The following is a 22,250-nucleotide window of genomic DNA, read 5'->3' as shown; positions in this document are numbered from 1 at the left end:
GAAAGATATTTTTAGGAGTTCTGTGTGGGGAGAAGACATACCTATGTTCTAGGACATACAGGAATTCGCCTGTGACACTAAGTAAAATGTTATGTGAGTTACTTTTTGGGGCTTTACTCCTCCCAAGTCAACAAAGATAGTGACTGTTGAGTTCCTCAGGTGGACCCTTCCCTGCAAATATAGCTTGTATATGTGACTTCACATTTGATTCTTCTGCCCTTGCATTATCTTGGAGACAAATCAGGTCCAGAGAAACTCTTGATACCAAGGCATTTGCTTCTCATGGATCTAAACAGTTTTTTGGTCTTGCCCCTCAGAATAGTCGCCTATTTTTGGAGAACCATGTATCACTGGCTTTGTTTGGGACTTGCACCTACATTCCCAAAGGCATCCTTCTCATTTGAGATGTTTGCTTTCACCTGTTAATTAAGAATGGGAACAGCTAACTTTCATTCCCAAAGGCATCCTTCTCATTTGAGATGTTTGCTTTCACCTGTTAGTTAAGAAGGGGAACAGCTAACTTTCATTCGCTAGAGTCCACGGGAGGACTCTGAGGATATTCTCACATTCTGTTTGACTATCATTGCATTGAGAGCCTTTTGTGATGTTTTGAGACTTTTAGTTACAAATGTCCTCTAGTTTTGCCAAAGGGGAAATTTGCATTTCTGTTTCTCATTGTTGTCACTGGGAAAATTTTGAAGGGGAGAAGAGGGTAGCATTATTTTTACTCTATTTTAAAATAGGATTCTTCTTGGGTAGGATTTTGAATGTCAGCAATGGAGGAGAGGGAGAATGGCAGACATTCCAGGTGGAGTGGGATACCATACTGGGCAAAGGTCAGAGCTTTAAAGAGTGCTTTGTAATTAATAATCAGCTGATTTAGGCACACAGTTGATGAGGTTAGGAGAAATATGAGAAACTTAATTGGAAAAGTCAGAGGGATAATACTTTGGAAATCCTTCGCTGACAGATTGTGGGCTTTTTACCCAATTCTATAAGCAAGGTCATAACTTTCAGGATAGATTGAAAGTAGACGGGGCATCCAGCAGCAGAGAGAGCAGTGAGAAGAAGTTGTGAGGAACATTCAGAAGAGGGGTTGTGAGGAACCACTCCTACCCCTCTGGCACACACGTACTCTTATAGTTTAATTGATATATTCACACACTACCTACATAATTTTAAAAGATTTAAACTTTTACAACATACATAAAATCCAACTGTATAAAGTGAAATAAATACTATCTTGCTTATTTCCCCTACCTGATCTTGAATTCTTGAAGGCAAAAACAATGTGGTTTATGTCTTTATCCTCCCTTATAAAAGGAGGATGCCTACAAGTGAATGGAGGAGAGGAAGAACTAGTCTAACAGGAAGCTGCATGCCACCTCTATCCTGCACAGTCCTGAACAGTAGGGTATGTATTCTGCTGCAAGTCATTGTGTAGTTGGTTGCTGGTTGCCACAGGAGTTGAGGGGTTGGTAGGGTGGAGCTGTCTCAGAGAGCGCATTTCTGCAGTCCAGGAAAATTAGGGGAAGTGACAGCCCCAGATCCTGCAGTCCTCCAGGCAATCAGTTCTATCAACTTCTCTGCACACAGGATCTCTGGATGACAGTGGGGTGTATTCACAGCTCCCCATTGCCCCTAGGGATCTATGTAGTGGCTCCTGATCAGCTTCTGCTGGCTCAGCTAGATGTGACCAGGTAGAAAATATAATGGCTTCAGCTAAGAACATACTTTGCTGATAGGCTGGGTGCGTGTCTATCAGATGCTGCTACCTCACTGGTCTGGAGACAGAAAAATAAAATCAGCTCATGTTTTTTATATTCTTGCCTAGCCAACTGTGCAGTTTATGACTCCAACCAGGACTGAAAGATGGAAAAAAGCATCTTGGAAATACTTGTACAACTTCACAGATCATTAGCAAACTTGACTTCCCATTACAAACCCCAAAGTTGTAATGAGTTTATTTTCATACAATCTTGGACTATCTCCAGTTTCCTATACCCTTTATAATCAGACTTATTTCTCTCAGAATTGAAAGATACCTGAGAAAAGTATCCACTTAAAACACAAACTGTAAATATAGATATAGCTGCAGTAAAAGAGAAGTATAAATGTCCAGCCAGTGACCTACTATATATGACCTAATGTCCAGCGACTGTATCTCTTAACAATTTACCTGATGGGGAACCTACGTTCTCTCTCTCCGCATATATATATGAGGTAGCTTCTTCATCAGGTAAATTCTTAGAGACACAGTTGCTGGACATTAGGTCAGCCCAAGGCTAGTTATGCCTCTGCCAATCTTCAAGGCAGCTTCCTGGCATTGCCTCTACAAACACTTCCCTAAGAGATTCATAAAAGTTATGTCTGTACAATTTAGCATGTTAGAGCCAATTTTACATTTAGCACTAACCACAGAAGGCGAGCTAAGGTGTTCACATATCCAAATTGGGAATGACCCAACAGGCCTGCCCCTCAGAGCTGACCATTTCCTAACTCTTACCAGCCACAGCTAGGATGACTAAGGGTGAGGACTGCCACGTTTTTTCATGAAATAGCCACTTTGCTAAGTAGTCATTTCACATTTAAAAGATGCCCTTCAACTGTACCCAGTAACAGTGAGCTATGTGTTTAAACCTCATGACTTAGAGAGAGACCTGCGCTTTCAGATGACTGTTAACATTTCTAGAACCACAAGGGCATAGCCAAACAGCGGTGTTCATGTCACCTTTGCTCTTAAACAAGGAAGTGGCTTTTTTTTTTTTTTTTTCAGTTGAAAGGAATAACAATGAGTGGTGGGTTTAAAGTTGCAAATTAACAGAGGATTATAAAAAGCTTACTTAGCTGTGAAGGCAGAGCCTACTTGCGTCATAGTTTGACATAAATATTTTCAGTTAAAAATCTTCACAGGGCACTGCATGGTACCTATCGCCCACAATATCTTGGTGCTTGGCTGGGTGCAGTGGCTCACACCTATAATCCCAGCATTTTGGGAGGCTGACGTGGAAGATTTCTTGAGGCTGAAGTTCAAGACCAGCCTCGACAATATGGTGAGACCTCATCTCTACAAAATATTTTAAAAAATAGCTGGGCGTGGTGGCACATGCCTGTATTCTCAGCTACTCAGGAGGCTAAGGCAGGGGAGAATTGCTTGAGCCTAGGAGTTTGAGGTTACAATGAGCTGTGATCCACTCTAGGCGGGGCAACGAAGTGAGACTCCGCCTTCAAAACAAAACAAACTTTGGTGCTTAAGAGGCAGAAGCTTATCTGTGGGAGTCAGTCCTACTGGCTGACCAGCACTTTAACGTCTCATTAGGGAAAACGGATATTCTCCAGAGTTTCTTTTTGGAAGCTGACCTCAAAGACACTAATAATATAGCAGATATCTAGGTATTTTTCCTTGAATGCTCTAAGCAATTCTAGGTGATGCAGAGGTTTTGCTGTTACTCACATGAAAAAATAAACAGAGGTTGACATTTCCAAGACTTTTATAGCAAAGTAGAAAAATATCTGAAAAAATGTATTTAAGTCATAAAATATGCATGCTTTGGGGTGGTTGAAGGCTACAGTAATTACTGAACTTGAAAATACTGATATTTTAAAATTCCCACATAATATGTGCTGCCCAAAGATTTCAGGAAGCACATAGGTATGTCTTGTCTTTCTCATAGTCTGCCTACAAACCAAATTTCTATTTTTAGTAGTTATTAGCAATCCTCTATGTTTCACATATTTCGTATGACTTGTTTTCTTTCAGGAGAAAAAAAAATCTGGTCAAATATATGAATCTAATTTGTAATGCCCTCCTGCTTTTTAAGCTGGAAACAACTTGATCTTATTACATACAAAAAAAAAAATGCATTTTATTCCCAACTCCACATTTTGTTCAATAAAAAATTTACATTTTTTATTGTGTATCCTTTAAGTAATCATTTTGGCTATAGTTTTAGATTTTAACTTTTGTATTAGAGATATACAGTCTGGGACCGCCGTCATACATGCAGTCCATCATTGTAAGCCCTCTTAAAGAAAAGAACCTGGGCTTCTGTGTTTGCCTTCGAAGCCCCGTACATCCTGAAAAACTGGGTGGGAAAGAGGTCATTACTGATCATAGTTACTTTGCAGATGTGTGAAATGTTTAAGTTGTGAATTACTCAGTGACTTCCTCCTAATGAGCTGGTACCTCGAGGGGACTCTCCATCTCTGAGTGGAGAGGTGCCTGGGGTCAAAGATCCCAGAACTTCTAAATATTGTGGGTGCCATCAACTCAGGCCAAAAGGAAGTAAAGCAAGCAACTGCAATTTTGCACTGGATTATGATTCTGATGTATACAGTCAATCACCAACCTTAAAGGTCACCTTACCTCAAGCAGGTACCCTGGTTGCCTCTCATACTGAAATATGCTTCACGCAAATAGCATGAAGATGGTTTCAAAGTATGCCTTTACACTTCTGAAAAATTTGAAATTCACTTAGTAAGTTTCCCAAGTAATGGAAATATTTTATTGACAAAAGGTGGAAAAACCAAATAACCTAATCTTTGTTGCAGGCTCATCACTCTTTAGGTTACTTTTTTTGGGAATTTCAATGGTGTAAACAGTCACTATTCATTGAGTATGTGATGACATTAAGGTTCTGAACTTAAAAGGCTCTTAATTTTGCCAAAAGCTACCCTCTGTCACTTCTCTGGATCACATTTTTCTTTCTTTTTTTTCTTTTTTTTGAGATAGAGCCTTGTTCTGTCACCCAGGCTGTAGTGAAGTGGCATGATCTCGGCTCACTGCAACCTCTGCCTCCTGGGTGAAAGTGATTCTCGTGCCTCAGTCTCTGGAGTAGCTGGGACTATAGGCCTGCGTCAGCATGCCCAGCTAGGTTTTTGTATTTTTTGTAGAGAAAGGGTTTCTCCATGTTGGCCAGGCTGGTCTCGAACTCCTGAGCTCAGGTAATCCGCCGACCTCAGCTTCCCAGAGTGCTAGAATTATAGGTGTGAGCTACTGCACCCGGCCGACGCTTTTCTTAAGAGAGTAATTTGGGCAAAATATATTCCCAGAAAAAAAGAACTGATCCTGTATTCACTTAGGGAAAACAAAATATGACATTTGGCTTTGACACCAAAAAGAATAAAAATTAAATCAGGAATCTACTTCATACATTAACAAAACCAACCAACCAAAAAACCTGGCTATATTGATAGGATCACGTAAGGGCAAGGCAATAATCAAAATAAGAAGATCCTTATGTGAAGAGATCTTTGTGCATCAACAGAAAGTTCAACTTGCACTCTATTTATGCAACTATTTTTCAAAATACATAGTTTATAATTGTAGATGTAAGATGTATTAATTATTAAAAAATTTAGATAACACCGAACATATTGTTAAAAATAAAAATCCCACCACTTATAACAGCTTGGTGAATGCTTTTGCAAAAATTTTTGCTCTAGATGTATGCTTTTTTTTTTTTTTTTTTTGAGATGGAGTCTCACTCTGTTGTTCAGGCTGGAGTGCAGCGGCACTGATCTCGGCTCACTGCAGCCTCCATCTCATGGGTTCAAGTGATTCTCCTGCCTCAGCCTCCTGAGTAGCTGAGATTACAGGCATGCGCCACCATGCCCGGCTAATTTTTGTGATTTTGGTAGAGATGGGATTTCACCATGTTGGCCAGGCTGGTCTTGAACTCCTATCCTCAAATGACCTGCCCGCCTTGGCCTCCCAAAGTGCTGGGATTACAGGCATGAGCCACTGTGCCTGGCCTGATGCATGCACTTTTAAAAACAAAAATGGCATATTACTTTTCACCATTTAATAATACTGTGGCAGGATCTCAATATCAGTGACTGTGGATCTTCACAATTACTTTTCAAAGCCGCATAGTATTTCACCATACGGGAGTTATCAACTCAGCCAACCCTCTCAATTTTGTCATACTATAAACAATGTTGCAATAAACATCTTTGCATACATAATTGTGCTTATGTCTCATTATTTTCTTAGGACAAATTCCCAAGTGAATTACTAGTTTACATGACACATAGATTTAAAAAAATTTTTAAAGGCTTTGGATTCAAATTGTTGTCAGAAAGGCTATACCGGATTACCATTCCTAAAGACAAAAAGTTGAATACTTAAAGTTCATCCTGCTCATTGCTGAGTTCACAGTTTAAAAAATGGATTAAAAAGTTGATTGGGATAGGTGCAGAGTTGCTTGGCAATATACTATATGGAAACTTGCTTGTACCAGCAGAAATTGTGTGTCTGACTGCTGGCCAGCTCACTTGCGGTCATTCCTAGCCCCTTCTCCTTTACCCACCTTCATTACGAAGGCTACTTCTCTGCCTGTCTTACATAATTCTGGCCAACAGAATGTAAACAGAAATGTGCTGGGAGCTTCTGGAAAAGCTTTTATTCTTCGTACAAAAAACAGACAGGCATACTGGAACTGTCCCTCCTAGCTGTGGATGTAAACATACAGTCGAGCTATGGCTGCCATACTCCAACCATAAAGAAAGGCTGAATGACTTGTTTTGGCCAATGACAACAAGAGGTAACTTGCACTGTGATATGAAAAAAATATGTCTTTGTTTAAACCAGGGGACCCCAATTTCCAGACCATGGACTGGAGTGGTCTGTGGCCTGTTAGGAACCAGCTTACACAGCAGGAGGTGAGCGAGCATTACTGCCTGAGCTCTGCCTCCTGGCGGATCGGCAGCAGCCTTAGATTCTGATGGGAACGTGAACCCTATGGTGAACTGCGCATGTGAGGGATCTAAGTTGTACGCTCCTTATGAGAATCTAACTAATGACTGATGATCTGAGTAGAACAGTTTCATCCGCTCCTTATGAGAATCTAACTAATGACTGATGATTTGAGTAGAACAGTTTCATCCTTAAACTATCTCCCCACACCACCTCAACCATGGAAAAATTGTCTTCCACAGAACAAGTCCCTGGTGCCAAAAAGGTTGGTGCTGCTGGTTTAAACCATTCTTAGCTCTGTTTCTGTTACTTGAGGCTAAAAACATTACTGGCAGATAAAACACTCATGCTAAAAAGATAACCAATGAGTTATCACAAATGTTCATTCGGAAACGATCATTAGGAGGAGTATGGAAACAATTATTTTAAAATATGGATAAAATATGTACATATAGTAAGAAGTCATGGAAAAACGTTTAATACTGAGAGCCACTGAAACCATTAAATGCACATTAGGAAAAAGGAACAAAGAAAATAACAAAATGGAGAAGGGGTGGGGTACATAGCAGAGGGTTACTCTATGTTTATTGAAACCCCGTTTTCTTCCTGGACACAAAACCAAACTACATTTCCCATCTTTGTTTGCAGTTGATTGGAGCCACAAGATCAAATCCTGGCTCATGGAATATGGTCAGAAGTGATGATGCCAATTCTGGGCCTGGCCCATAAAAACTCCCATCTAATCTTTGCTCTTTCCCATCTAATCTTTTGCTGGCCAGCAGATAAAGATTTTAAGCAGAATCACAGAATGGAAAGAGCCTGGGTCCCTGAATTACTGTATGGAGCAGAACTCCTCCTCAAACCTACTTATGACTGTGATAAGAGCAATGTAGGAAGTATTGTGTTTAGTTATTGCAGCAGCTAGCATCATTTAGTCTAACAGAGGTGGGAATGGGATGAAGGAGAAAAAGGAAGAAAACAATGATGGGCATATGGTATGAATGGTGAGTGCTATCTGGCCTTTCTACAGGTTCCTCTGCCCTGGCCTACCTAGATAAATTAAGCTGTTCCTTTTCTAACACAGATTGGCAATTTTTTTTCTTTTTTTGAGACAGGGTCTCACTTGGTCACTCAAGTTGGAGTGCTGTGGTACAATCTTGGCTCATTGCAACTTCCACCTCCCATGTTCAAGCAATTCTCCTACCTCAGCCTCCCGAGTAGCTGGGACTACAGGCATACACCACCATGCCCAGCTAATTTTTGTATTTTTTGGTAGTCAGGGTTTCACCGTGCTGGCCAGGCTGATCTTGAACTCCTGACCTCATGTGATCTGCCCACCTTGGCCTTCCAAAGTGCTGGGATTACAGTCATGTGCCACCACACCCAGCCCAAAATTTTCAGTAGTTAGGATAAATTCTTTTCTAATTTCCTTCTTTTGCTCCTTCCTAAATCTACTGTTTTGGCAGGCTTGTCTTAACTAATTCTTTGGAACACTATGATTTTTGAACTGTCTGAGACTGTGTTCCTGAGCAATTGGTTAGGAAGAAAGTCTTTGCTAAAATTTAACATCAATTTAAATATATCTTAAAATATATTAAAAATAATCCCTTGTTAACCAATTTTGACACTTTTGGGATATACTCCAAATGAAGTTTTCTATATAACCAATAAATAACAGTTCTCTCTGTACGTCTGTTCAAACAGTAGTACAAAGTTAAAAACCAATTACTTGGCCAGCTTGCCTTGTCCTAACATCGATGACATAGCTATTACTATCAAGTACAAAGACACATAGATCAACTGATAAATTATATATTACATGTTTATTAAGAGCACAACTTTTATGTAAAATTTACATTTAATGAAAAAAATCAAAAATATTTACAAAATCTTGGAAGACAGATGTGCATTGTTCTAATTACAATCCAAAGTAGTAAATAACAATCCTTAAAAACTCACATTTGTTAGAGTTATGTTTACAAATTCTTGGTTAAAGAGGCAGCTACAAAGTTTATCACTATACATAAGCAAGAACCAGCTTGCTAGGTACATTTCCCATTGAAAATCTACTGGTCTCTTTCACACCATTAGTGGATTTTTAAATGAAAAAAAAAAAAATCAATATAAACTCATATGGCTTCAAAATTGTAACCTGTACTCAATACTTGGTATGAAGACTGTGGTAATTAAGAAAGTGCAGAAGTTTAACCATTTCACTAATTTGTACATTTTTAGGTAATACTTGATTAAAAACAAACACGGTAAGAACAGTGTCTGAATTCTAATAATAAAATATTGACTGCCCAATCAAAGCAGTTTGATTGTGAAGCAGATTACAGTTAGAATTCCAGTAAGGGACTGTAATTGGCATTTAAAAGAGCATAAAATAAGAGTTAGAAATTCTAATTTTGCTCACTATTTAGTAAAGATCAGCGTTTTAGCAAATTATGTGCTGCTTTAGTCAAATCTAAATTCAGACTTGGGCTAACATTGAATATATAAAAAAGCACATACTGTATTATATGTTGCTAAAGAGTAGATTTTCTGCTGTATTTAGTATAGCAAGATGTTACATAAATGACTAGTAATAGAGGTTTTATTTTCTGTGAAGCTTAACGGAACAATTAGTGGTTTTATATAAATTATCATATATAACACAATTTATCACTTCTATTAGGCAAATAAAGGACACTCATATTTATTATTATAAATGAAATTCCCATTTGTAAATTATGAAGCCTCATCCAAAATATTTTATTTCTTCAGTTCATCAAGATTTGCTATTAAAGTTAGGTTTCTTACTATTTAGTACTGGTAGTTTATTTTTAGAAATGTTTAACCAAATACATCACTTCAAATAATTTTCCTACTTTTATGAAGTAGAAACTGAATAATTAAAATGTACATATTGGTAATTTTTCCAATTGTTGAAATAAAAACAAATGGCAGTGCTTCTCCTTCTGTTTCTAAAATTAATCTTTTAAAAAATGCATTCCTCAAAAAATACCATAAAACTCATGTTCACAACACAATCAGTAAATAAATGCATAAATTTTCAACGATAAAGTGTCAAGGAAAATGCTAAATTGAGAGTTAAAATACCAGTTACCAATTTAGCACTATAGTTTTTTAGAATTTGTTTTAAAATTCACACACTTTTGATGAGGTTAATGTCAAGTATCTGAAGGTAATTTTTCTTCCTGTAAACACATGCCATTGGGTTTATATTTCTCTTTCTAGTGGCTACAGTGTATCACCAAAGAAGTGAGCCAGGATTCTTAAGTTACGCTTTATGACTCTGAATTCCCTTCCCAGTTGCAGGCCAAAAATATTTACAAAAATTGCAAGTATCTTATAAAAATGCTTGATCATTGTAAGATTCTGAACAGAAGATTCAGACTGAGAAAAAGTGAGGCACATTAATGAACACAAACTGTATAGGCACATCTCTGGCTTTTGTTATTGTTTTAAAAGGCACACATTATGCAATTCCATATAAAAATAAATTAAATCTACAGCATTAAATCATCAAAAAAATCACAACTTCTATAAAGTTAACTAACTGCAGAAGTAAATGTCTCTGCTGTCATTTGCAAGCTTATTTTAAAACACATTGCACTTGAGAATTTTTTAAAAAATCATATAAAACATCACTTACACTTTATTAATGTTTATGAGAATCAAATTATAGATTTTTTGCATACAACTTGGACTCTGGTCTGATTACCTTATGGCACATAACTCAATTTGATTGAGTGTTCTGAGTTAACATTACCCAAAACTTGGAATTCATGTTCTATTTGTATACACTGAATATCAAACTTATGAAATTTCAAAGTTATCTCTGACTCTAAAAATTTATGGAAAGCTAAATTACTTTGTGCTTGCTCTCCTGAAATTTTAGGCCTACTATTACACTATAACCCCTTTTTTCAACATAGACACTGGAAATAATTTAAAAATTAAGCCTACAAAAACTTCATTTTTACTGAGAATCTGAATAAATGTGCTTCCTGAATATTGCAGTTGATCATTTACAACATAGAGAATCATTTCAGTACTATTTCTTTCAATGACTCACTTTAAAAGTGCGATTTAATGTTTGTAGTCAGCTCTCAAATATGTCTAAGTTTGAAAGACATCATACAAGTTAAAATAGTGTTTGGAAAGAACAGATAATGCAGAATGGCAGGTTTGTACTCCCTGAAGCCAAACCACTTTCCCAGGTCCATCAACAATCCGCCAGGTATCGTCCTGAAAAACACCAAGCAGACCTTTGCAATTACAATTTCAAATGCACTCTAAGGACATTTTCCACTGTGGTTACCAATACAAAACTCTAGTTCCCATCTGCTATTTACAATACATTAGAATCAGATAACAGGTGTTCAGCTATACTGACTGCAAGTACTCTCTCTCAGGTGTGTCTCTACCTGGCACCTTGTACCAAGGGTTAAAGAAAAAGTTTCCATGTCTTTAGATTATAAATTGCTTAACAGTTTTTCAGTAACTGTTAGAATACAAATGTTTCCCATGTACATTAAAAAGTTTGAAATCTCCTAACTTACCAGTAGCAAACCGCTTCTTTATTAAGGAAAGTCTATAGCCAGTGCCTATAAGTTCGAAATCTACTCCTGAAAGGGTACTTCCCTCGCTGAGGAATTGCACTGCAAGTGTCATGGGTTTACTAGGTCCTTCTGAAAGATCAAATTTTGCTCGGAGGGACCCAGAACCTACAAAGAAAAGAATAAAGCATTTACACTGGGTAAAATACATTTTACACAAAATAGAATCAAATGAGCAAGTAAGCTAAACTACATCAGTCCTGTGCTACATTCATTAGATGTGCACAGTAAACAAATCATTATCCTGTTTCCAAATCACATATATTTTAGTGAATATGAATTTTCATTAAGTAAATAACCCATGCTTTTCCTTTACTCAATACTAATCTTCAGAGATGTTTACTACTGGACTCCTATGCTATATGCATGTTGAGGCAAGTCAAAAGAGAAGATGGAAGTAATTGAGGACAGCCCAGAGAAAAACCCTAGGAGGGATATAGGTGGCATAAAGTTAAAAAAGAAATGACTACTGAGTAGTGGAAGAAGTAAAGATGGAAAGGTAACTATGTTTGGGAAAAGTTGTATAACATTGCTATTTTCTATTCACTTTTCTTTTTAAAATTGTATTGGTCTAACATGATGCCAAGTAGGTATTTCTGAGGTGTTCTGTTTCTGATATCATCACCATTTATTCAGTATACCTCAGTCTAATGGAATGGTAGGAACAGTAAACCAATAATTATAATGAATATTATAAATGCTTTAAAGGAGCTCTAAGGAGCCACAGGCACAAAGGCACCTATCTCAGCTGAAAATTATAAATGGTGGTGGGGATGATGGTGTGTATTTTAGGCAGAAGTTACCAAAGATAGAGAGACAGAGAGAGCATGATGCATTTAAGGAAATAGCATCTATATCAGATTAGCTGGAGAACAGGATACAGGTAGAGGGGAGTGGCAGATGAGACTAGAGTGGTAGCACTAGCCAGACCATGGTAAGAAATTCATGATGTAACCATTGGAAATAACCAAAGATAAGGAAGACAAGAACATTTCAGATTAATGTCTCAAAAACGAAGAGAAGCACAAGATGCAAGTCAAAACAGTTTAGGACTCTAGATGATAGAAAAGGGGGACCTAAACTAGGGCTAATAAAAAGGAAAGATATTAAGAAAGTCATTTGAAAGATATTTAGGAGTTGGCATCAAGAAATGAGAAAGGAGGAGTCTAGGAGGGTTCCCAGGTTTCTGGGTAGAGCAAATGGACAGAAATGCTAGGTACTAGCAGTAAGATCCTGTGATCCCTTGCACAGAAAAGTTTAACAAGACACAGGGAAATGGAGAATAAGGTGTCGCAACATTGATCCAATTTGTATTATTATGCCTGGAGGTGCAGATCAGTAGTGGAGATGAACTGCTGCCTTATTCTTAATTACCGTCCAGGCCCTCAAACTTCTACAATTCTTGATAAGCAATTCGGTTGTGCAAAAGTTCTACCATAGGCCAAGAGCAAGAACCTTGACAATCACCTTAGAAATATTTATTGTACCTCTTCTGAGTACACAGTTAGCAACAGAAAACAGATTTCTATTTTACAGAAATTTTTTTTTTTTTTTTAAGACAAGAGTCTCACTCTGTCACCCAGGCTGGAGTGCAGTAGCACAATCTTGGCTCACTGCAACCTCCGCCTCCCGGGTTCAAGCGATTCTCCTGCCTCAGCCTCCCGAGTATCTGGGATTACAGGCGTACACCACCATGCCCGGCTAATTTCTGTATTTTTAGTAGAGATGGGGTTTCATCATATTGGTCAGGCTTGTCTTGAACTCCTGATGTCATGATCCACTCGCCTCAGCCTCCCAAAGTGCTGGGATTTCAGGCGTGAGCCACCACGCCCAGCCTATTTTATAGCATTCTTATTTAGATATTTATTTATTTATTTATTGAGACAGAGTCTCCCTCTAAGGCCCAAGCTGGAATACAGTGGTACAATCTTGGCTCACTGAAACCTCTGCCTCCCAGGTTCAAGCTAGTCTCATGCCTCAGCCTCCTGAGAAACTGAGACTACAGACACGTGCCACCATACTCGGCTAATTTTTGTATTTTTAGTAGAGACAGGGTTTCGCCACGTTGTCTAGGCTGGTCTCCAACTCCCGGCCTCAAATGATCCACCTGCCTCAGCCTCCCAAAGTGCTAAGATCGCAGGCATGAGCCAACATGCCTGGCCTTGGATATTTCTTTTTAAAGGCTTGACTAACCACATCAAAAACCGCGTTTATAAGATTTTTCCATTTCCTCACAGAAACACCTGATACCTGAATAGCAGAGGGAAACTTAAAATCTGGTTAGAAAATTTGTGTCTTATTTTTTTGAGACAGAGTCTCACTCTGCACCAGGCTGGAGTGCAGTGGCATGATCTCAGCTCACTGGAACCTCCGCCTCCCGGGTTCAAATGATTCTCCTGCCTCAGCCTCCTGAGTGGCTGACACTACAGGCACGTGCTACCACATTCAGCTAATTTTTGTATTTTTAGTAGAGACGGGGTTTCACCATGTTGGCCAGGATGGTCTTGATCTCTTGACCTCACGATCTGCCCGCCTCGGCCTCCCAAAGTGCTGGGATTACAGGCATGAGCCACTGCACCCAGCCTGTGTCTTATTTTTGAGAGAACAAATTTCTTTCTTGGTAATTATTTACAATAGTATAGTTTCATTATATTGGGGAAAAAGATGCTTTTGTTTTTCTAAACTGGTTATAAGCCCTTAATGCAAATAGGATTCCTAGTTTACTTCAATTTAAACTAGGAATTTCAGCTTGGCTCACAAAAAGCTATATATTAATAGCTAGGGTTAAAGTCAATGCAGTTGGCCAGCTGAAAATGGGCAACCTGTAAGTACCAAACAGCAAAAAAGAAACTGCAGATTTGCTTGGTTATTTCACCCAATGTATGGCTCTCTAGTAAAAGTCTTATTCAGCATGGCAGGTATAAATGAATAAACAACACTGATACGTTTATGGTCCTTTATACAGAAATATCTATGATAAAAGCTACTGATATGTTTTATATTTTGATGATATTATGCTCAAAATATTCAAAAAGAAAAAGCTCAGCAATATTTGAAAAGCCAAAAAAACCTATCAAATAGAGAAGCTATTGGCGACTAGGCTGGGCATGGTGGCTCACGCCTGTAATTCCAGCACTTTGGGAGGCCAAGGCTGGCAGATCACCTGAGATCAGGAGTTCAAGACCAGTCTGGCCAACATGGTGAAACCCCGTCTCTACTAAACACACAAAAAGTAACTGGGTGTGGTGGTAGGCGCCTGTAACCCCAGACACTCGGGAGGCTGAGGCAGGAGAATCACTAGAACCTGGGAGGCGGAGCTTGCAGTGAGCCAAGATCGTGCCACTGCACTCCAGCCTGGGCAACAGAGCGAGGCTCCATTTAAAAAAAAAAAAAAGAAAAGAAGAAAAAAACGAAAACAACAAGCAGAAAAGTTATTGTAGACTAAAATTATACATTCAAAAGAAGGCAGAAGAATTCTCTTTTGATTAAGAAAAAATAAGACTATCTAATGTTAAAGACTTGGCTGTCCTGAGAATTACATCCTTATTATAAGTTGAGTTATAGAAGTGTTCAGCTAACAGAGCCTTTTCCTCAGCATTATGAACACAAACAGATGCACTTAGTGAGAGAAGCATAACTTGCTTCTTCTTAAAATAATCATCAGAAAATTGAAGGATGTTGACAGTTAGCTTTAATAGGGGGAAATGGACAGGAAAAAGGTTCTTTTAGAGAAATGGAGAAGGCAAAGGGGTTTTTTTTTTTCTTCAGACAGAGTCTCACTCCATCACCCAGGCTGGAGTGCAGGGGCACCATCTCAGCTCACTGCAACCTCCACCTCCTTGGGTTCAAGTGATTCTCATGCTTAAGTCCCCCAAGTAGCTGGAATTACAGGCGTGCACCACCAAGTCCAGCTAATTTTTGTATTTTTAGTCGAGATGGGGTTTCACCATGTTGGCTAGGCTGGTCTTGAACTCCTGTCTTCAAGTGATCCGCCTGCCTCGGCCTCCCAAAGTGCTGGGATTACAAGTGTGAACCCCTGTGCTGAGACGGCAAACAGCTTTTTAAAGCCTGGGAGCTTCTACATGATTTCTGGGAGGTCAGGATAATCCCATTAACAGAATGAACTCAACTGTGTTAAATCAGTTTTAATTAGTTATCAGGTTACCTACATGGAACACATAGTTCTATTTTTAAAAATTTACTAGGTATTGTTTCTTAATGTTAGCATGTAAGTATAAGAGGTATTTACATAATATTTATAAAGTTATGGCAAAAGAAATTCTTTTTCTTACAGAGAACACATACTCAATCTACAGGAACAAATGTGTTCTGAATCTCAGCTGGTCCATTCTTACTAAAGGTATTAACTTCCACCTAGTGGTCAGTTCTAGAACTGTGGGCATGAAATTCCAGAAGGAAACTTCAAATGAACATGCCCTTAAAAAAGGTATTGCAGTGCTTCCAGGAACAGTGCACCCTTGGCCGGGTGCAGTATCTCAGGCCTGTAATCCCAGCACTTTGGGAGGCCAAGGCGGGCGGATCACAAGGTCAGGAGATCGAGACCATCCTGGGTAATATAGTGAAACCCTGTCTCTACTAAAAAAAAAAAACTATATATATATGTGTGTGTGTGTGTTTTTATATATATGTTTTTATATATATACACATATATATGTTTATATATATAAACATACACACACACACACACACACACACACACACACAAATAAGCTGGGCGTGGTGGTGTGTGCCTGTAGTCCCAGCTACTCGGGAGGCTGAGGCAGAAGAATCGCTTGAACCTGGGAGGTGGAGGTTGTAGTGAGCTGAGATCGTGTCACTGCACTCCAGCCCGGCAACAAAGTTAGACTCCATCTTCAAAAAAAAAAAAAAAAATCCATCTTCAGTGACATCATTTTATAAACAAAAAAGGACGCACACACTTACCTCCATTTTCTGATTTTTCTGAAATACTGGACAATTTCCAAAAGGCTTTCATTTGTTCTGCATTCCTGCAATAAGAACAGATATCTTCAGGTTTTATATCTAGTATAGTACCTGATAGATGGATGGGACCTCAATAAATAAGTGTATTTTAAATATTTTCACTACAACAAATATAGTGCTAAGTTTAAGTAGTATTAACTGGTGAAAATGTGTTTATGATATAGTATAAATATAATGCTGTATCTTTTTCAATTAATGGAAGTTTACCAAATTATGTAATTCTTCTCATTCCTATTGGTCAGAGAAAGTAAAATGGAATGTGTATAGGAATCAGTACCTTCATTAGTCAAGGAAGACACATGTTATTAAATGATGAAGCAACTATAAAGAGTGGTTAGTCTATACTAATACTAACAGAGGGGACAGGAGAAGCTGCTAAGAGATAGGAGTAACTAATACTATTAAACACTAATTAGATAGCTGTTCCTGTTCCTACAGATATGCCAGATGCTATATTTAATCCATAAAATAATTATTTGTATTTTTTGGAATCATTCAAGTCTGGGTGGTACTTAGAGAAAACTAGTTTTGTTTATTTTTTATTAAGGTTACTATGGTTTGACTAGTAAAATGAACCGCATCTTTTACAGCATGGTTTCTACGGAAAAAGGCACTAAAACTTTTCAAACTTCTAAGAAAACTTATAGAACTTGGGTTCTAGAAGTTGGGGATTCCAACAAAAATTTAGTGGGAATTCAGAAACATATGTTTAATTTACCATATTGCAGGGGGAAGGGACTGCATGTTCGTTACTCCTCCATCCACTGGTACCACCACCTGTATGTTGGAAAGCACACTAGGTGCCACCATAGCTTCTGGATTGTATTTATAATCCACTCTAAGATCTGTGGTGCTAGCACTACATTTCCAGTATGTTGCGAGATTCAGAGGAGTGGACTGAATACCATTTGATGATACCTTTAAAGAGAAAAAAACAAACAATTGTTTTTGGCCTGAAAAGTTAACAAGTCATGTTAACGACAGACACTTGAACACGTAAGTCCACAGAATCAAAACTATCTAATGAGGGGACTATCTGTTGGCAGAGTGAAGCAGACCCTTCTCAAAGGAGTAAAGGTCATTCTCATTGTCTGAATCTACCACTACCTACATCAAAATTGCTGTGGTGCTTGTTTATAATGCACATTCCCTTACCTTCAACTGCAGAAAATCTGATTCAACAGCTTAGGGACAGGGTACAGAAATCAGCATTTTATCAAGGAATTCTTATTTATGCATGTAAAGTTTGCGAATCTTCCAACATTCAACACAGAATTCAAAGATTCTTCATAAAGTATAAGAATTCAGATTTAGAACACTGAGAAAAAAACGCCACTACATAGTACCACAAGCCTGGAATTAGAATACTTCCAACTTCAAAGGTTTAATCACATGACTCACAGTAAATGGTATAATTCCTTCAAATTCTTAAGCTCCTTGTCCAAATGCTCCTTTTTAAGGAGACCTACTCTGACTGCTGTTTTAATTTACACTGAAAACTGTATTTTCAATCTTTCTTACCTTAGTTCATACTTTTTCTTTTTTTCATACCACTCATTTTCTAACATAGAATATTATGATTATTATTTTGAGGCAGGGTCTCACTCTGTTGCTCAGGCTGGAGTGCAGTGACATGCTCAAGGCTCACTGCAGCCTCTCCTGGGCTCAAGCAATCCTCCCGCCTCAGCCTTCGTACTAGCTAGGACTACAGGCTTGTGCGACCACACCCGGATAATTTTACATTTTTTGTAGAGATGGGGTTTCTTTATATTGCCCAGACTGGTCTTGAACTCCTGGACTCAAGCACTCTTCTCGCCTCGGCCTCTCAAAGTACTGGTATTATAGGCGAGAACAATGAAGTCCAGCCCATAGAATATTACTGATCTTTACTGTCTCCCTGTCCTACTCCTAGCAATTACATATACTGAATAATACACATCAGTTGAATAAATCAACACCTGTAAGAAACTTTAAGTCAATTTAAGTGGCAGCACTTTTTTATTCTTTCAGTATTTATTTTCTAGAAACATAAGCCACTTTAATAAAATTACCCCATTAAAAACTCAAACGATAGAGAAATATAAAGTAAGAAATTTATCCCTTGGAATTTTGGCATATATCCTTCCAGATTCTTCAGGCATATGCAAACATAGATCCGTGTCATTCTTTTTAATGGCTATAGTAATTAATTTCTTCCTCTGCTGATGTGTATGCTTAGGTGGTTTCTAAACAATGCTACAGCGAATATCCTTTGTGCCTTATCTTCATCCAATTGTGTATTTCTGAAGATTCCTGGAAGTGGAATTGTTGAATTAAAGGTTACATCTTTCAACAATCTAACAGGATTGCCTTCTAAGAGGTTTTACTTGCATCCTATTAACAAGTGATCACACCCTAAAATACTGGATAAAGCGATCTTTCATTTTTGTAAATCTGGTGGGCTAAAACTGATATCTCATTGTTATCTTAGTATTTACTGCTCTCATTACTACTAACATGGAGCATCTTTCCATAGGTTATTTATGTATTGAGTTATTAACATGTTGCTTACAAATTTATAAGGGCTCTTTGGGGTAAGCCCTTTGGTCCATCTTACGTGTCATAAATACTTTTCTCACAGATTAAATACTTACTGTGTTTAAAGGTTTAACAAAATACTTTATACACACACACATTAATTTATCAAAGATCTCATTCTCTTCTTATATGGCTTCTGGGTTTCATATACTTAGGTCTTCTGCACTTCAAGATTAAAATATGTAATAAATATGTATTATATATATACACACACAGAGAGATACACATACAGTATCTCTCTCAGCATACTTGGGGGGGTTGGTTCCAGGAACCCTGTGTATATACTAATCTGTGCATACTCAAGTCCCATAGTTGGCCCTGTGGAACCCACATATAGAAAAAGCTGGCCCTCTGTTTATACATGAGTTTTGCATCCCACAATCATCGTATTTTCAACTGGTGTTTGGTTAAAAAGAATCCTTGTATAAGTGGACCTGCATAGTTTAGATCCTTGTTGTTTAAGGGTCAACTGTATCTTCACCCATGACTTTATTTTAGTACCTTTGTGGTTAATTATTATTATTATTATTAAACCTTTGATACACATGAATTTTATTTTGGCTAAAAGTGTAAGAGGGATTCAGCTTAATTTTTTTCTCAAGTGTCTAGCTTGCTATCCTCAACATCATTTATTGAAAAATTCATCATGTCCACATTGCCTTGAAATGCTACGTTGTATAAACAATTTTCCATTTATTCTTAGATCTATTTCTGGATACTCTAATCTATTCCTTCATCTGGCCATCTACTGCTGCGTTAGTTCCAAACTATTTTAAATACTGTTGCCTTATACTAAGCTTTCCCATTAAAGCTAAAACATTACTCCACTTTACTGTTTAAAACATTTCTTGCCAAGAGCGGTGGCTTGTGCCTTTAGTCCCAGTTACTCGGGAGGCTAAGGCTGGAAGACTGCTTGAGCCCAGGAGTTTTGAGGCTGCAGTGAGATATGATCACGCTACTCTACTCCATCCTGAGCAAGAGAATGAGACTCCATCTCTTTAAAATAAAAAATTCCTGACTTATTCTCATAAGCTTTATTCTTCCAGAGAAACCTGAAAATGACTGTCAAGCCTCCAAACACAAAGACATAACTACTGGGTTTCTGATCAGGATTATATTAAATGTATAAGTTAATTGAGAAACAGCTAAACTTTTACAGCATGAATCTTCCCATATTGAAGTCACTAGGGATTGTGTTGTATTTCTTCCTAATTGTTTTATTGTGAATATTTTTCTCCACTAGTTTTTCTAATTGGCTTTGAAAGTTATTAATTTTGGTATTAATTTCTAAACTGACCACCATATTAAATGCCCTTATGTCAAACAGTTTTTCAGTTGGTTCTCTTGAGAGGAATATATCACCTGGAAGCAATAATAATTTTGGCTCCTCTTTCCCAGTATTTATTAATGCTTATTTTGTTCTCTTATACATCCAGAAAACTCTTATATACTAACAGGATCTACTAATGGGCATTAGGATACGCTAATGGGCATCTCTGCCATTCCTAACTTTAACTGATTACTTTGGGAGTTTCACTGTTAAGACTGACACTGCTAGTCTTTTCTGGTTAAGGACGAATTCATGCATTTATATTTACTCAGTTATTTTAATCATGAATACATGGTGAATTTTACCAAACTGGTCAAAATCTCCACTGGCTTATTCTAATTTCAAAACATCCTTGAATTTCTGGGGAAAAAACTCACTTGGCTATGACATACTTATTCATTTAATTATATGCTAGACTCCATTTGTTAATATTTTAATTTAGAATTTTTGCAATGACATGACACTCACCTGATACTTTAATACATCTATATTATAATAAGAAGCAGCTGGATTTTGCTCTGACAGCTTCTTGAGGTAGACAGTAACAGCTTGCATGTTCATCCAAAAATCTTTTGTGTTGGAATCACATTGTGATGGATCACTACATGTATAAAAAATATATGTTATTTTATTGATTTATCTTTATTTTTTGCCTCTGTGTAGTAATTTGGTGACCCAGGAAAAACTAGTAGAAATAAACCAAGAGGTGAGATGAAGGAAAATGACATCAGGGGATGAAAAATGGAACACAGGAGAAGCCTGCTTGAAAGACGAGAAGATGGAGAGATAGAAAAGAATCTTAAAATAACTATTAGCACCACTGAAAACAAAATAAAAAGACAGCAGAAGGGTGTTTAGTAAGAATAATTCTGGCATGATTTTCAAATTGAATATTATTATTTCAACGAAGAAGGGGAAAAAAACATTTTCTTTGAGACAGGGTCTAGCTCGGTCACCGAGGCTGGAGTGCAGTGACATGATCTTGGCTCACTGCAACCTCTGCCTCCCAGGCTCAAGCGATTCTCCCACCTCAGCCTCCTGAGCAGCTGGGACTACAGGCATGCATCATCATGCCCAGCTAATTTTTGTTCTTGTGGTTTTTTTTTTTTTTTTTTTTTTTTTTTTTGGTAGAGATGGGGTTTTGCCACATTGCCCAGGCTGGTTTTGAATTCCTGGGCTCAAGCAATCCACCTGCCTCAGCCTCCCAAACTGCTGGGATTACAGGTGTGAGCCACTGTGCACGGCAGGAAAAAAATCTTAAAAAGAAATTTCAGCCTTCAAAACAAAAAGTACACAAACCTGAACACAAGCTGTGCATTTGGAAGAATCTGCTCTAGTCTGCTGATATTTTTCACCCTGAAGCACAACACAGCTGGAGTTGGATTGCTGGTGAAGACTTTAATAATTCCACTTGGAAATGACATTGTCATATCACCAGTGATCTTCACAATACACCTAAAACACGGATTTTGAAAAGTGTTTAAATAAAATGCTCTAATCTCCATTTAAAGAGTATTTGGTTTAAAAAGGCACACGCATGCGCACGTGCCCATGCACACACACACCTATATGTGTGTATATCTATATTCTTTATCACAATTATAAATTTTTTTCAATTTAATTATTAAAAATTATGTACATGAAATGGTATACTCATCTAGCATCATCTTTTCCTGGAATTAAACTCTAAACACAAATGCAAGCACATGATATTGTTCCTTCACCTTTTTGTGATAACCATTCCCTGCCTGACTTGTAAGGATATTGCTTCCTCATAATGCTATACCTAGTTGTAGCTATTTTTCCCTCCCAAACCCCAAAAAGCACTGGGCCTGGTGATGGTGATGGTAGATGTCCCCCTTGTTCCTTATTGCTTCTTCCAACCCTCTATTCTTTCTTCCTTTGAAACATATAACCACATAGCCAAAACTCTCAACTGGACCCCTTTGGTAATCCTATCACATTCCCAAGTCTATTTATTCTTCTTTTGATCTTTTCCTAGCTTCCCCTTTTATCT

General features: G+C 37.8%; 1 protein-coding gene across 3 annotated transcripts in view; it reads right to left on the bottom strand.

The window, feature by feature from the left end:
• Positions 1–8,501: 8,501 nt before the first annotated feature.
• FCHO2 (FCH and mu domain containing endocytic adaptor 2) overlaps positions 8,502–22,250 on the bottom strand; it is a 134,873-nt gene continuing 121,124 nt past the window's right edge. For 2 of the 3 annotated variants that reach the window (XM_017959630.2, XM_031666216.1), the window contains 6 exons: positions 21,533–21,688; positions 20,702–20,834; positions 17,045–17,244; positions 16,267–16,331; positions 11,266–11,430; positions 8,502–10,951 (listed from right to left, as the gene is read on the bottom strand). In XM_017959630.2, the coding sequence (XP_017815119.1) occupies positions 10,929–10,951; positions 11,266–11,430; positions 16,267–16,331; positions 17,045–17,244; positions 20,702–20,834; positions 21,533–21,688 (742 nt within the window). In that variant the 3' untranslated portion in view covers positions 8,502–10,928. The remainder of the gene's footprint in view (positions 10,952–11,265; positions 11,431–16,266; positions 16,332–17,044; positions 17,245–20,701; positions 20,835–21,532; positions 21,689–22,250) is intronic. The other variant, XM_017959631.3, reaches the window with a different exon arrangement.

The sequence above is a fragment of the Papio anubis genome, chromosome 5 (genome assembly GCF_008728515.1).
Source record: "Papio anubis isolate 15944 chromosome 5, Panubis1.0, whole genome shotgun sequence".
NCBI classification, from domain to species: Eukaryota; Metazoa; Chordata; class Mammalia; order Primates; family Cercopithecidae; genus Papio; species Papio anubis.
This window is presented reverse-complemented; position numbering and strand designations above follow the sequence as displayed.